This window comes from Paramisgurnus dabryanus, chromosome 4 (genome assembly GCF_030506205.2).
Source record: "Paramisgurnus dabryanus chromosome 4, PD_genome_1.1, whole genome shotgun sequence".
NCBI lineage: Eukaryota > Metazoa > Chordata > Actinopteri > Cypriniformes > Cobitidae > Paramisgurnus > Paramisgurnus dabryanus.
In genome coordinates, this window is record NC_133340.1 from 41060753 (window position 1) to 41078392 (window position 17640).

The 17640-nt window shown below is 42.2% G+C and overlaps 1 protein-coding gene across 4 annotated transcripts in view; it reads left to right on the plus strand.

The window, feature by feature from the left end:
• apbb2b (amyloid beta (A4) precursor protein-binding, family B, member 2b) overlaps positions 1-17640 on the plus strand; it is a 48694-nt gene that overhangs the window by 11279 nt on the left and 19775 nt on the right. For 3 of the 4 annotated variants that reach the window (XM_065254626.2, XM_065254628.2, XM_065254627.2), the window contains exons 6-10: positions 1328-1402; positions 2611-2667; positions 5053-5138; positions 5263-5323; positions 9911-10057. In XM_065254626.2, coding sequence (XP_065110698.1) covers positions 1328-1402; positions 2611-2667; positions 5053-5138; positions 5263-5323; positions 9911-10057 — 426 coding nt within the window. The remainder of the gene's footprint in view (positions 1-1327; positions 1403-2610; positions 2668-5052; positions 5139-5262; positions 5324-9910; positions 10058-17640) is intronic. The other variant, XM_065254629.2, reaches the window with a different exon arrangement.

The window sequence follows — 17640 nt, forward strand, 5'->3', positions numbered from 1 at the left end:
GAAGTCCTGAAGTCATTCAATTAGAATTAGAAATTAGGATTTAATTTCATTTAGGTTTAAGAGATCCTGCAGCTGCCTGCTATTGTTCAAGTGGAAGGGGAGTTTACCCTAAATACTTGACCCTTCGGCTTATACTTTTATACTGTTTTTAATACTACATAAACATTTCCTGTATTTTCTGGTTGTATTCTAATAAAGAGACAGAGAAATAATTATATATGATCACTATAACATTGCAAAAACAACAAATCTAATGGTAGCATGGTGGCTTAAGAATTTGTCACCGTACTGTGCCTTTTGGTATTCTGTGTAAATTGTTTAGCGATTAGTGACCAGTAGTGATGCACCGATGTATCGGCCGCCGATATTTATCGACCGATTTTTGATGAATTTGAAACCATCGGCATATCGGCAATAGCACGAGAAAGGCCGATACCGATTGTTTATTAATTAAATGCATAAAGAAATCCATTATATGTAAAAAAAAAATAGTTAATGTTGTTAATAAAATAAATGCTGAATAGCAAAAACCACCTTTGAAGGTTGTCATGCTGTCTTATTATATTTGTTTTAGCTTAATTTTTGCCTCTCTTATTATGTTGGTCAGTTGAATGTTAATTAGATCAAATCCATGTTCAGTAAAAATTATTTGATGCAGAAATAAACTAGCTAATAGACCAACTGTATAGTATTGTATACAAGTGTTTAATATCGGCATCGGTATCGGCCAGAAGTTGTCTGCTTAAATCGGTATCGGCATCGGCCCAAAAAAAATCCTATCGGTGCATCCCTAGTGACCAGAATTGCTTTTCATTGTTTACAAATTGAGCGAATAAGAAGAACTTAGGATGTGAAATCGTCCCAATACACTTAATCACTAAGAGTACCAGAAGGCACCATCGACTGAATTGCTAGAATTAATGCGGTGCAGGCCTCAGACTGGTTGAATAGTGGCTGGCTGTGTGTCTACATCAGCTGTATATCAGTTTTCGCAGTGAATAAGTGCACCTGATAATGTCCACTGTGGTTTCGGACACCGCTAACTAAACTATATAAGGGTGTAGGGGTTATTTCCGACACAGCCGTACTTTAGATCTTAAACAGTTTAGTTATTTATGGCTAACACCACAGTTTGCACATGAATTGAAGCGGTGTGAATATATGTGGATTTGTTGTTATTAAATTCAAGTGTTATTCTCTTTGGGATATATATCGTTCATTATAAATAATCTTATCTTTGGGAATCAGGATTATGCACAATTAATTATTTACCACATTTAATAAATATATATTTTGTTGAATATTAATAAAAACTGTGTGTGCGCAGCCTCGTTCATCATCCCTACAGATAATGCCAGGGAAGGACAGACACTCTGAGACACGTCATCGAGAGGAGGACAAGGTAACACTTCCACTTTGTCAATTCTGCTCTGTCTTTTTTGTCCTCTCCTTCTTAGTCCTCTTGTAGTTTGTCTTCTCTTTTTCTTTTCTTTCCTTTCTTTTCATCTGTCGTCTTTGGATTGTGGATGTAGATGAATCTTGTGAAAAAGCACGAGCACTTTCATTGATTCTTACAGTAATACAAGATACTGTATCTACATCCATACCAAGATGTGGGAATCTTTAACCACCTCATGATTTGATTGAGGATGTCATAATCTGATTCTGTAAATGATTTCCAGTGCATCTCAATATTTTTAGTAGGTAGCAAATTTTTGACAACTTATGACATGTTGCCAAATTCTGTAAAGATTCCACATAAACCGTGAAATCTTAGACACACAACTTATAATAATATGTATATCTAATCTTATAGATCTAATATATATATATTTAAAATATTGATCTAATGTTATATGTTATTTATGTTTATGTTCTGTTTCAATGTGCACTTCAGGGCCACCGTACATTTCAAACATATTTGGCAATTAACTATAAAAAACAGAATAGACGTATGGCCCTCTGAAACTTGCATCTGGCAACAAGAGCTTCTCAACTCTGCTGCTTTAAAGTCAGTGCTGTAGTATCATACGGGAACTGAAGCAATGCTTTTCCAATAAAATTCCGGATCATTCCAGATTCGTTTAAAGGGGAGATTTTAAAGTTGTGAAATAAATCTTTGGTGTCCCCAGAGTATGTATGTGAAATTCTAGATCAAAATACCATTAGCTAATTATTTTTATAGCATGTTAAAATTGCCCCTTTGCTGGTGTGAGCAAAAATGTTTTTGGGTGTGTCCTTTAAAATGTAAGTTTAGTTGACTAAATGGCAGTGCAGTGGTTGGATAGTGCAGATTAAGGGGCGGTTTCAACTTTCTTGGTTGATAGAAGCACTGGGGACTCAATTAAAGGACTTAAACATGAAAAAAGTCAGATTTTTAGGATATGTCCCATTTAAGAAAGAATCAGGATGCATCTGTAAATCATTTTCCCCTCCATCCCAATTCATTTTGCATCTAATTTCAATCACAATCAATCGCACACACTCACTCACAGTAAACATACAGACACATGCCTGTCGGGTGATCTAACAACCCTGTGTTGTTTCTCTCCGCCCTCCTACCCTTGATCCCTCAACCTTGTTCTCGCTGTGCGTGTGTGAATAATCAAGCTGAAACAGCCATGGAGTGATTTTGCAGTGGGAAAGATTGATAGTGAGATCTGGAAGGTCAGTATCTCCAGCAATCTCAAATGAACACAAAAGCAAACACACAGTAGAATGTCTCCTCAAACTGCTGTTGACACACTGAGGGTCAAGAATAAACCTCTGCCAAACCTACAGATGATGGGTGAACTGAGAAAATTCAATAGGCTATAAATACAAAACTTTTTATTGTTTAAAAAATGTTGGTATTTTGCCTCCATGAAAACAGGATTAGGCAGCTCAGTTTACTGCACTTGTGTGTTGTTTGATGTACAAGCGGTGACTTTTTTTAACTCTTTCCCCCGCTATTGACGATTGAATATTTGGTATTTTTGAAAAACCTACCCATATTTGAAAATTGATAAAAAGGGAACAAATATAGGTAAGATTTGATATATTGTATGTTTATATATTTAAAGGAATATTCCATTTTCTTAAAAGAAAAATCCAGATAATTTACTCACCACCATGTCATCCAAAATGTTGATGTCTTTCTTTGTTCAGTCGAGAAGAAATTATGTTTTTTGAGGAAAACATTGCAGGATTTTTCTCATTTTATTGGACTTTAATAGACACCAACAATTAACACTTAACACGTAACAGTTTTTTTCAACGAAAAAGCAAAACGATTGTCATTTTTGACAAGAAAAATAAAAAATATGCTCTTTTAAACCACAAATTTTCGTCTAGGTCCAGTCCAGCGTGACCTAACGTAAATGCGTAGTGACGTAGGGAGGTCACGTGTTACATATATAAAACGCACATTTGCTGACCATTGTAAACAATAAACTGACACAAAGACATCAATTAGTATCAGTTGACATACAACAACGTAGGAACGGTCCTCGTTCTCAACACTTGTAAACACTGGGGCGGAGTTTCGCGTCCGTCCTCTGTGACCTCTTGACATCATGACGTATTGCGTGGGGTCACGCTGGCACATCACGACCGGATCTAGACGAGAAGTTGTGCTTTAAAAGTGTATATTTGTTATTTTTATTGTCAAAAATGACAATCGTTTTGCTAGATAAGACCCTTATGCCTCATTTGGGATAGTTTATAGTCCTTTGAAACTCCGTTGAAAAAAACTGTTACGTGTTGATTTAAGTGTTAATTGTTGGTGTCTATTAAAGTCCATTAAAATTAGAAAAATCCTGCAATGTTTTCCTCAAAAAACATAATTTCTTCTCGACTGAACAAAGAAAGACATCAACATTTTGGATGACATGGTGGTGAGTCAATTATCTGGATTTTTCTTTTAAGAAAATGGAATATTCCTTTAAGGAAGAACATTTTCTGGAAGGCATTAAACTTTTGTGAAAATGCTGGCGTTGGCTGGCAACTTCTTTTTTAAAACGCTGGCGGCAAAAGAGTTAATAGACAGCTCATGTGAGTTAACAATTCTTGCAATTTCATTCGTCTATGTTGCAGTTCCTTCAAAATAACCAGGCAACTAGCGAGAAGTCCTATTTTATTTACTCATCAAAGACAATATTTGCTTTTGTGAGGTGCTTGGCAGGTGTTAATTTCGAACTCTGGCTCAACATATTGAAGTAGACCCAGAATAAAACCCATAACACAAACTTTCTATCAGCCATATGTATAACTCTTCTACATGTAAAGTTGCAAGAAAAAGTTTGTGAACCCTTTGGAGTTACTGTTTGCATTGATTTCTAATAAAATCATAATGATATACAAATAAATCTGATTTATAATTCACAATTATAGGACACTGATAAAACAAAAACAGGTGTATTTTTCTTTATTATTTCCACACAAATTTAAAGGGGTTCACAAAGGTTTTGCTGCAATTTTATTATGTGAAAATGTTGTAGTAATGAAGTGCAACAGCATAGTTGTTAAGAGTTGTAAACATAAGTGTAAGCCCTTTAGCAACAGATCTCAGAAACCTTGTAAGCCCAATTTTTTGATGTCACGGCCTACTTGTAGACATTCTACTGACGTAAATTTGTGCTGAACCGCTTTTGAACCTTAAACCTCGCACCTGAGCATGGCTTTCTTCCTCCTGTGTTTGACTTGCGAATGTTAGTTACTTATTTTGCAGTTGTATTTAAAAAAGCACCCCTTTTTGTCAACCTGTTAAGGCATAGCTTCTCTTGAAATGAAAATTCTGTCATTGTATGTATTAAAATACAACTGAAATAAAAAAAAATGAAACATGTTTGTGAATAAATGATGAATTTTCATTTTTGGGCAAACTACCCCTTTAAGGCACACAAATTATTTTGGTTCTGTTTGTTTAACCACTGTGATTGTTTTAACAAGTTACACTAGGCATGATCTTCACAAACCTTAGTGCATTGACTCCAGGCATAGGATGCATGTTTGTGGGTTTACCATAGGTTTTCAGACTTGTATCTAAGCACCTCTGCGTTCTTTTTGTCACAGGATTTACAGGCAGCCACAGTAAACCCTGACCCCAGTCTAAAGGAGTTTGAAGGAGCGACTCTCCGATACGCCTCCCTCAAGCTACGGTGTGTGTATGAAACAGAAAACATCAGAGAAACTGTATAGTGAGATGTAAACTATAAAATGCTTTTTAGCGTGTGTGAAAGCAATAAAATGTACTAAAAAATGATTGTTTGTGTGTGCGTTTAGAAACCCTGCTCCTGTGGAAGAGGAAGATTCGAGCAGTGTAAACAGTGACCCTGAAGTCAAGGTGAGAAACCTTGAGTTTGTTCTTTTATAGTTGACACATACCTCATCTCCACAGAGGACTTAAAACCAAACTGTTGAAAATGTGCAATGTTAAAATGCTTTTTCTCATCTCCGCTTAAAGGACAAGTTCGGTATTTTACACTTAAAGCCCTGTTTTCAGATTGTTTATGATGAAATAGAACGGTTTGACTGAAATTTCGACATATGCGTCTGGCCAGAGAATTTTCGGGTGTTTCTTGTATCACCTCCCACCTCTACAATGGCTATATAGGTGCACTGGAACAATCCTTCCTAAAATGCATTAAACATTCGTTTACAAAGACGTGAAACTCATCGAGTGGTCAGGGGTGTTCACTGATATGCTCACACAAAAATCGCTGCAAAAGATGCTTTCCAACAGCTGTTTTAGCATTCGTTGTAAACTTGTGGACCTATTTTTTTAAATGCCTCACACCCGTATATTCTTCCATTGAGAGCTTGAATAATAGACACTCCAGCGCAGGAGGTGGCGATAATCCGCCTCTGCCAATTGCAAGAATACAAACAACGTTCCCGGGGCGGAGTAATACCGTACCTCACAGCACATCTAATACAAGTCAATGAAGTTGGACAAAAACTACGATAAAACCTGTTGGAAAGCATCTTTTGCAGCGATTTTTGTGTGAGCATATCAGTGAACACCCCTGACCACTCAGTGAGTTTCACGTCTTTGAAAACGAAAGTTTAATTCATTTTAGGAAGGATTGTTCCAGTGCACCTTTATAGCCATTATAGAGGTGGGAGGTGATACAAGAAACATCCAAAAATTCTCAGGGCAGCCGCATATGTCGAAATTTCAGTCAAAACCGTTCTATTTCATCATAAACAATCTGAAAAAAGGCCTGTAAGTGTAAAATCCGAACTTGTCCTTTAATGTGCAGAAACAATTACACTGCAAAACGTATTTAATCAGTACACTGCCAAAAATGACTTTCTTATTTAGTATTTTGTCTTGTTTTCAGTAACAATATCTAAAAATTCTTAAATGAAGATGTATTTTCTTTATGAGCAAAATTACCTAAGAAAATACTTCTAATTTTTAGACCAAAAAATATACAATTTAAGTAAATTTGTGCTTAATACAAGCAAAAATCATGGATTAAAGTTTTCCGTCGCTAGACGGATTTCCGTCAATTGCAAAATTATTAAATTCACTTTTCATAAAGACGACTTGGATTCACCTTTTTTAAGTTGGATGTGATCAAAGCCTGGAGTGGAGCCAAATCACGTTCCTCTCTCCACTGTAAGCGTTCTGTAATCACTACGCACCGGATCCACTCCGGGTTTTCTGAGTGTATCACGTTAAGCTGAGGTAAAACCTTATTTCAGCTAGCATGGACAAACTTATAATGCAGAAAGGCTCCGATGTTTTGAAGATTGATAAAGGTGTAAAAGACCAGTGCAAGCCTTTCAGTTCGTGGGCTAAAACAACCAATACATCCAGGTAACTTACGTGTCTTTGCACAGTATTGATTATATGATTAGTGGTCCTGTATTTTGGGGGTAAATGATTTCTGCCGTACGTGATCATCCGCGTCACGTTTTTGATTGCTATGCTCATCTAGCCAGTGGCTGATACAACGGGTTTGTTAAACTCGTGGGTAAACTTCATGTGGCGCCACAAGAACCAAGAGGCAGATAACATCCAAATCCCGTGAGAGAACGATTCGAGGAATCATTAGAGGAGACTGCTTCCGAAACGATCTCGCGGCACTTTGATGTCATCGTACCTGTCGGTTCTTGCAGTTGCATTTGCGTGTGGTCACAATAACGTAAGATTTGTACATATATTTAAGCACCGCAGTTTAAAAACAAGTGATTTTAAGCCATTCAAACACAAAAAACAGTAAATGCGTCCGCTGTTTCTGTGTTAGAGGAGTATGCAAGTTGCGCATTCTCTTCTCATTGAGTTTGTGAGTATTTTTGCTACTTTATTGGCCTTAAATACAAATATGCGTCAAAAATCCCGTCTTTGCTCCTCATATAAACACGACCATTTAGGTCTTAGGAGAAAGTAAACAGCAGAAACATTGCGCATAAAATAGCACATCAGCGCTCCCTCTATTGTAACATAATAATTTGTTGATAAAGGTACAGTCATTTAATTAAAAACTGTCACTATCCTGTGCGAATTATACATGAGTTTAACTCGAGTTGCTCGTTCAGGGTTTATATTCATACATAACGTTACTGTATTAGAGCTGTTTTGTGAACGGAGCAGACCCTGGATTATTCGTTTATGTGTACTGAATAATATGATATGAAAAAGTTTTATTTGTTCACATTAGTAAATGCATTATATAACATGAGCAAACAATGAAAAATATAGAGTATATAAGCATTAATTAATTCTTGTTTATGTCATTACAGTAATTGACAGTATTTCATGGTGCATTTACTAATGTTAACAGTTTCAACTTTGATTTAAAAAAAAAACTATTAGTAAATGCTAAAATAAATACATTTATGAATTCATAAATAATTAATAAAAGATTCATTAAAGGTGGTGATATTCATGTTTTCTTTTTATATAGTGAGTTATTTAGCTTTTTTGCCTTCATCTTAAATGCCATGCAAACTACAGCTACAGGAGACTTTAGTATGGAATTAACGGCAAAAAATCTCCCCTTAAAATGCCATTGGTCTGGCCTACCTTAAGTTTTAGTTAAAGGAATATGACTTGCCCTGAAAAAAATTTCAGTCAGAAGAATTTTTTTCACTTTAATCCATGAAAAATATCTGCCAATGGGCTTGAATTAAGTTTTTAAGAAAAAAATAAAAAAAATTCCCACACAATTGGCAGATATTTTTGCTTGTTTTAACTACAAATTCACTTATATTGTATATTTATTGTCTAAAAACTAGACAAAAATACTAATTAAGAAAGGCATTTTTTGCAGTGTATTTTTGTCTTTCATGAAACAATATCTGAACAAACAAGATACATTTACTTGAAAATCAATATTTCATACTGTAAGATGTTTATGTTTAAGCATCTAACAAATACCCAGCAAGCAACAGCCATCATTTCACAATGTAGGTTAACTATCAACCCGAAAGTCCGGCTATGATTAACCCATTTTGAGCCAAAATGATCTTGAATTTAGTTACATGTCATTTTTGGAAAACAACTTGAGAGATGTATCGCTGTCAACAGTGATAACAAAGTTTGGTTCAAATAATTAATCAATTTAATTTATTTTGGGGCTATGGTTAGACATCTATTAAATTATGTATTGACCGCCCAAATTTTGCCTAGACGTCTGGGCTGTGTTTATACGTCTTTTAAACACAAAATTGCTTGCTGGGTATCAAGAAAACATTTAGACAAATACAAGAGAATCATAAAATTACCAACAAAATATGCTTTATCTCACACAATTTGCTAAACGTCTGTTTAAAGGATGTGTTAGTATTGGAAAACAATTTGTTGATATAGCGGTACACAGTTCACCTTAAAGAGAAATGGAGTAGGAGTTTCTCTATCAAATTTATATGAAACAATCATCTATGGTAAATATATGGCTTTATGATGTTTTATACATGTAAATCATCAACACTGCCTGTATTATAAACCTTGTTAATGGCTTTTCCCAGTATGATACTTGACGTCAGTGTATTTCTAGACATACAGTGCCATCTGCTGACCCCTGAAAGAAATACACATGCACTCGTGTATTGATGTAGGAAAGAAATGAGCAACTCTATGAGCAAAAATACACTCAATAAAGACCCACTCTTCATAATGCCATAATACAACACAAATGCATATTTGTTATGCATCTATAAAATATAAAACATATATTTCTGTTATGTTATAATAATATATATATATATTTAACTGCAGCTATGCAGCTCTGTGGTATTGAATCTAAAAAATCTAATTTTTTTTCCAAGTTATTAAGCTCATCACAGTGTGTCAGAAAAAAGAAACAAAGAGAGAGAGAGAGAAAAAGGAAAGAGTGGAAGATCAAGGGAACGCATGTTCTCTTTGATCCTAGCACTCTGACATGAAAGTGTGTGTTTAAATGATTGTGGATATGCATATGCGCTCTCTCTTTTTTTACCTACAGCTATTCTTGGAGAATGCTGTGTGAAAATTTAAAGAGTTGTTTCTTTTTATCAGTCTCTCTCTCTCTCTCTCTCTCTCTCTCTCTCTCTCTCTCTCTCTCTCTCTCTCTCTCTCTCTCACTCTCTCTCTCTCTCTCTCTCTCTCTCTTCTCTCTCTCTCTCTCCTCTCTCTCAAAAATAATGGTACAAAAGCTGTCACTGGGGCAGTACACCCAGGTCCAAATATATACTATTTAAGTACAGATAAGCATACATTTGGTACAAATATCTACCTTTAAAGTACTAACATGTATTTTTTTTAGTTACAAATGTATACTCTTTGGAAGGGTACTACCTATGTCACAGATTTGGATATAAAACAAAAATACTATCTTACCATTCTTGTTTCACATTTTATTGTGCTTATAGTAGGCTTTACTTTGTATAGCGTTAATTGCTGTAAGGTAATGTGTAATCGTTGTCTTTGTATTCATGGTAGTGTTTCGCGGTGCGATCTCTCGGCTGGGTCGAGATGGCAGAAGAGGACTTGGCTCCCGGTAAAAGCAGTGTCGCTGTTAATAACTGCATTCGCCAACTGTCTTACTGCAAGAACGACATCCGAGATACCGTGGGCATCTGGGGAGAGGTGAGACGCTCCCTCATTCACTTTCTGTCTTGTACAGTACATATTCAAACAAAATCTTATAAAAATACACACAATATGTTTTTTAAGTAACCTCTGTCTGCTTACAGAAAAAGGTAGAGGGTATGAGAGATGAGATAAAAATAAATAAAGAGGGAGGGAGGGGGTGATGAAATGTCATGTAGGAAAAGCAATAGATGAGGGAGAGGAAGAAAGAGAGTTTAATGTGTTTTGACAGGACAGGTGGAAGAGAGTCTCTGTACTTCGGCTGCCTTTTATTTTCGGGTCTGATTATTTATTTAGTTCTTCCAACACACCAGCACAAGCATTGTTAGGACCTTACAGCTGATTGTGACTTTGGCTCTGTTGTATAATCTATTAAGCTGCCTATGTAAACAACGTTTTGTGGCATTATTTACAGTGGTTATGTATGTTTAACCACTGCTTGAAAAAATAGACTGATCTCACGAAAAGTCGTGTTATAATCACGCTAAATTTTATTCATTTATTTGTGTCCATGCATGGCACAAAATTCAGCTTTTTACATGCCTTGACAGACAGTCCCTCCAGAAAAACGTGATATGCGATCGCATGATTCAATGTATAATCAGCCAATGTCCGCATATTTATGCGGGGCCGCATTTTTTAATTACGCCACACTTTCGCCGCATAAATTGCAGTTCCCTTTCAATACGGTTCACTTCGCATTGCGTCAGTTTGCTGACGCTATGGGGGAAACTCCTGTTTACTCCGTGATTGAAGCCTATTGGTTAACGTCTGTAGAAAATACAGACCAATGACGTTTGAGCCCGCGCGGGGGGCGTGGCACACGTCCCTATATAAGCCGGTGAAATACGTCAAGAGCTCATTACTTTTCTCCTTCAGCGCGAACCTTCTCGCTGCTCCGAAGAAGAAGCCCTTACTCGCCGTCGATCCAAGCACTGCAGCGGACTACAACACACCAGCGTGTTCCCCTGCCGCTTTCCGGTGAGCCTACAAGAGTATCTAAAAGAGCAGAAGCGCGTTGAGATAATGTCGCTTCGGCATTGCGGCTCCTGCCGAGCCCCTTTGCCCGTGGAGGATTTCCACAAAGAGTGCGTCATCTGTCTGGGTCCTGCCCACGCCGAGGCCGTACTCACTGAGGCGGGCTGCGCCCACTGCGAGCTCCTTCCTATCGCGGTGCTGCGCTCCCGCCTCGAGATCTTTAAACGGAAGGCTTCCCGTGCTCTCCCGCCTAAACGGCAGCGGAGCCGTGAAGCTGGAAGACAACCTGAGACCGAGTCCACGCCGGCTCATCCCCCGCGTGCTCTGTCTCCCCGCCGTCATCCTGTCACCTTCGCCCGTGAGGACTTACGCCCCCTGCCGAGTGCTAGCGGCATGGTTTCCTTTGGGTCCGGTGACAACTTGGAGATGATGTCATCCTCTGAGGAGTTGGAGGATTGGGCGGCTTCGGATGACGACGCCCACGCAGCCGCCGCCGATGAACCTACCGAGTCACGTCCTCACGACTCTGAGCTCATCCGCATCTTGACGCAAGCTACGGCGGAGCTCAATATCAAGTGGTCACCGCCGTCAGAGCCTCAACTCAGCCGGTTGGACGAGTGGTTTCTGCAGCCCGGGCGCCGTCAATCATCCCGCCAACGGCAGGCGCCGTATTTCCCTGAGGTTCACCAGGAGCTCACCAAATCCTGGCGTGCTCCCCACTCCACCCGAGCTCAGAGCGCCGTCTCCCACGTCCTCTCCGTAGTGGACGGCGCCGACGAACACGGCTACTCTAAGATGCCGCCGCTCGAGGAAACTGTCGCCGCCCATCTCTGCCCGTCTTCAGCCGGCGGATGGAGGGCTAAGTTGAACCATCCGTCGAAGCCCTGTCGCCTGACATCGACCCTGGCGTCGAAATCCTACGCCGCCGACGGACACGCTGCATCCGCTCTCCATACGATGGCGGTACTGCAGGTATACCAGGCAAAACTCCTCCGTGACATGGACGAGTCAGGTCCGGACCCATCGACCTTTCAAAACCTGCGCAGCGCGACTGATCTGGCCCTTCGCGCCACTAAAGTCGCCAGTCACGCTGTAGGAAGAGCCATGGCCAGCCTGGTTGTTCTGGAGAGACATCTGTGGCTGAACTTGACGGAAATCAAGGACACGGACCGGGTTGCCCTTCTTGACTCGCCCGTGTCACCGTCGGGGCTCTTCGGCTCCGCTGTGGAGGGGTTCACCCAGCGCTTCACTGAGGCACAGAAACCGTCGCAGGCTATGCGGCATTTTCTACCGAAACGATCTGCCTCAGCGTCTGAGACCGGCCGCCCAAAACCGCCGCCAACTCAACGCCCTAAGCCAGCACCAGCTCAGCCCCAGCCGAGAGCTGAACCGGAGGTCAAGCGCCAGCGTCCTGCACGACCGGCTGGCCCGCCTCGACGCCGCGGTCCCCGTCCTAGGATTACGCTGGACCCGACGCCGGCACCGCCTCCCTGAAGAGAGTCTGAGGAGGAAAAGAGGCTCTGGTCCCGCTTCGGCCGGCCCGCCCTCGAAAGTTCTGCGTGTTTCAGTCCCCTCGGGCGCTGGACACACCCTCGCTGTAACAGCGAAACACAAATTTTTACCTTTTCACAAAAAGAGCAAATTTCCTCCTCTGTACACACAAACACACACACACGGCTTAACGTCCATAAGCATATCGACGCTCGCCGTCAAATTTCACGTTTGGCAATCCACCCCCGGTATGCCGGGCTGGATTCTAAACGTTATCCAACACGGTTATTCACTTCAATTCGCCCGGAGACCACCCCGGTTTCGCGGCGTTCTCTACACCACTGTCCCAGACGATCGTATACAGATCCTCAGGGAAGAGGTGCGTTCTTTATTACTAAAAGACGCGATAGAGACGGTCCCGGCGGATCAAAGCGAATCAGGCTTTTACAGTCGTTATTTTCTCGTTCCAAAGAAAGACGGCGGCCTCAGACCGATATTGGATCTACGCGTTTTGAATCGCGCTCTTGCCAAACGGCCGTTCAAAATGCTTACAGCCAGACGAATCATGGCGTTAATTCGACCGGGCGATTGGTTCATATCAGTGGATCTGAAAGACGCTTACTTTCACATTCCGATAGCGCCACGTCACAGACCGTTCCTAAGATTCGCGTTCGACGGGACAGCATACCAGTACAAAGTTCTGCCCTTCGGATTATCTCTGGCACCACGCACATTTACCAAATGTGCGGATGCGGCTCTCGCCCCTCTCAGACAGAGCGGCATCCGCATATTGAATTACCTCGACGATTGGCTTATTCTGGCACAGTCAGAGAGGGAAATTACTGCGCACAAGACCGTTGTACTCCAGCATTTGGAGAATTTGGGGTTCAAAATCAACCTCCAGAAGAGTTTGCTCACCCCCACGCAGCGAATCACGTTCTTAGGCACGACGCTCGACTCATTAAAGATGCGGGCATGGCTTACACAGGAACGCGCGCTCACGGTCAGACGCGAGGCGGCATCGTTCAAAGCGGGTTCACATCTCCCTCTCAAACGATTCCAGAAAATGCTGGGTCTGATGGCAGCAGCATCCCCACTAATACCGTTGGGAATGCTGTTCATGAGGCCGCTTCAGTTTTGGTTGAAAGCGAAAGTTCCGCCCCGTGCTTGGTTGTCGGGCCGCTTATTAATCAAAATCACGTACAGCTGCGTGAAAGCGCTTTCGATATGGACATCCCCTCACCTTTTCCTCTCGGGCACGGAGCTCGGCTCCGTGAGCAGGAGGAAAGTGGTGACTACGGATGCGTCTGCGACGGGTTGGGGCGCTCACTGCGACGGCGAGCTCGCCTTCGGTGCGTGGAACAACCAGTTGTCTCAGCTACATATCAACCACCTCGAGATGTGGGCGGTTATCTTAGCGCTACGACACTTTCGACCGAAACTCCAACATCAACACGTTCTAGTGCGGTCGGACAGTATGACGGTGGTTTCGTTCATAAACCACCAAGGAGGGCTGAGATCTCGCTCCCTATCCAGGCTGGCGAAACGGCTTTTATTATGGGCTCACGCGAACGTACGTTCGTTAAAAGCGACTCACGTACCGGGTGTAGCCAATACGGGTGCAGACATTCTCTCGCGCAACGGTCCGCCGCCGGGAGAATGGAGACTGCATCCTCAGACGGTCGAGAGAATATGGACCGTCTTCGGCCGGGCGGAGATCGATCTGTTTGCATCAGACGAGAACGCGCATTGCCCGATCTTCTTCTCGAGACATCACGATGCCCTGTCGCAAGCATGGCCGGCGTGTCTTCTGTATGCTTTTCCTCCGGTGGCCCTGTTACCACAGGTCCTTCAGAGGATAAGAGAGACGAAATGCGCGATAATTCTGGTCGCTCCGTTTTGGCACAATCAACCGTGGCTCCCCGACCTATGGCAGCTGAAAACATCAGCACCATGGCCAGTACCGCTGAGGAAAGACCTCCTATCTCAGGCGAGAGGGACGATATGGCATCCACAGCCGGAGCTATGGAATCTACACGTTTGGTCTCTGAACGGCAACCTTCACGCCTTTCAGGACGAGTGTTAAATACTCTAACTGAAGCTAGGGCCCCATCTACCAGGCGCCTTTACGCTCAAAAGTGGTCTATTTTTTCTGATTGGTGCACGACGAAAGACTTAAACCCAAACACCTGTGAAGTGGAGCATATTCTCTCCTTTCTGCAGGAAATGCTGGACAGCGGTCGCGCGCCCTCGACGCTTAAAGTGTATGTGGCGGCGATAACGGCGAATCACGCCCTTATCGCCGGTCGCACCGTGGGAAAACATGATCTAATCATTAAATTCCTCAGAGGCGCTCGCAGACTACACCCACCGCGACCTAACACGGTCCCGTCTTGGGATCTGTCCACGGTCCTGAAAGCGCTGCGCGGTCCCCCTTTCGAGCCCCTCGAGCAGGCTGACCTGCGCGCTCTCTCGTTTAAAACCGCTCTCCTCCTGGCGTTGGCATCGGTTAAACGAGTGGGCGATTTACACGCGTTTTCAATTGACCCGTCGTGTCTGGAATTCGGTCCTAACGATAGCAAAGTGATCCTTAGACCGAGAGCGGGATACATTCCTAAAGTTTTGACCACGCCATTTAGAGTTCAGGTGGTTTCACTTCTCGCCCTTCCAACGGCGGACGGCGAACAAACCCCGAACACGCTCTGCCCCGTCAGAGCGTTAAGAATATACACGGACCGTTCTGCCTCATACCGCAAGTCAGATCAGCTGTTCGTAAGCTTCGCACAACATTCCTTAGGTATGCCGCTCACTAAACAGAGGCTATCTAAATGGATCGTCGAAGCCATTGCTTTGGCTTACGCCTCCCTGAATGAACATTGTCCAGTTGGTTTAAAAGCTCACTCCACGAGGGGTATGGCTTCATCTTGGGCTTGGTCTACGGGGATTTCTATCGTTGACATTTGTAACGCGGCCGGCTGGTCCTCGCCGTCTACGTTTGTCAGATTTTATAGCCTGGATGTCCCTGCCTTACAAGCACAGGTCTTATCGGCTTAATGATTCACGCGATTGCGTTTCTGTATGCCTTCACGGTGCGTTGCTAGCTCACCGTCATGGCTACCTATTAATAAATCATGCACAGCTCGCGGCGCGCTCAGGGAACCCGCCGTCTCGTGCTCTATTGTATATGCATCATGGTGCGTTTAAAAACTTCACTGTATGCGTATTACTGTCTCATATATGGTGCTTACACTTGCGCTCGCTAGAGCTATGTATATGCTGGGTTAGGGCCACATGCAGTGTCTCTCCGGTAAGGGCACCTCAGTCCGTTGTGTATGCACGGCGGGATGGGATTACGTTCCCCCATAGCGTCAGCAAACTGACGCAATGCGAAGTGAACCGTATTGAAAGGGAACGCTTAGGTTACTCACGTAACCCCGGTTCCCTGAAATAACGGGAACGAAGCATTGCGTCGCTGGCCGTGCTACAAACGTCTACGCAGCGAGTGTTATTCGGCTGCGCGCTTCAGTCGAATAATAATGAGCTCTTGACGTATTTCACCGGCTTATATAGGGACGTGTGCCACGCCCCCGCGCGGGCTCAAACGTCATTGGTCTGTATTTTCTACAGACGTTAACCAATAGGCTTCAATCACGGAGTAAACAGGAGTTTCCCCCATAGCGTCAGCAAACTGACGCAATGCTTCGTTCCCGTTATTTCAGGGAACCGGGGTTACGTGAGTAACCTAAGCGATTTCTGCTTGCAAAATATGCGGGGCTTGCATGATTTCATAATCCCCGCATTTTCATAGCAAAAAGTCATAGATATCTTAGCAGAAAGTTGAAAACATTTTGCATTTACTTCACACATGTGCAGCCATGTCCCCAGTTGCCGTGGGAATGTTAGGAAGTGACGTAATTATGCGACGTGAACATCAATGAAAAGCTGCAAATCTGCAAACAGTTTTTGCAAGTTCACGCAGTTTTTGCAAGTTCCCGCAATTTCATTGCATAAAATTGCATAAATATCCGGCATATTCCATCGCATTTTTTAAGAAAACGTGCCGCAAGATCAAGGTTTTTCCCGCAACATTCACAAAAAAACTCTGCGTTTTTCCGGAAGGACGAGCACAAATTTTTTTTTTTGTGACACTCGCACAAATTTCTATAAATAGTTTCTCGTGTCTGTGGCACGACTTTCTTTTTCGTTTCATTTTATACATTGTTTTCTCATAGTTTTTTCGTATTTTCTTACCATTGTCGCTTGGGGTTTGAATCACTTTCTCTTACATGTTTAGACACCTTAACCCAAACCGGAACTCTAACGCCGCATTCACATGACGCTTCCCGTTCACTTTTAATGGGTAAAGTCAAGCGTTGGCGAACTGAATTGTGGATCCGTCGCCGCCGCGTCACTGCCGTTGCTCGCGGCAGAAGTTGAAAGTTTCTCAACTTTTTCAAGCGGCAACGCGAGCGTCCGCCAATCAGATTGCCTTATGCAAATAACCTAGGCAGAGCCAGCCAATTACGTTTATGGAAGACCGGAGCATGTGCTGCGGCCACTGTGATTGGCTGTTGACCATGCTTCAGACAAGCCTTCCGTCAACCGTTAACGCTTTCGCCCCGTGTGAATACGCCGTAACCCCAACTCCAGGCGAGAATAGATTTAAAAGCGGAAGAAAAAGGAGAAAATAATACATAAAATGACATGGACACAAGAAACTATTTATAGAAATTTGTGTGTCAAGAAAAACATATTCGTGGTAAAGGCACAAAAAAGCTGAATTTTGTGCCATGGACACAAATAAATTAATAAAACTTGCGTGACTTTAACACGACTTTCAGTGAGATCATGTAGTCTGTTCAGTTGGCTAAAGAAACGTTTATTATAAATATTTTATAATTAATTTAATATTGAAAGAACTGGTTCAGTCTAATTACAATTAGTCTTTAGAATTCTAGATTTTTTACCCAACTCTACTTTTGAGTGATGTGCTTTCAGTGAAGAGCCCCCACAGTTGCTGTCTATGTACAATATGCAAAGGAAAATATTTTGAGGAATGTTTGTAACCAAACCGATCAGGAGCCCCACTGACTTCATATAGTATTCTTTTT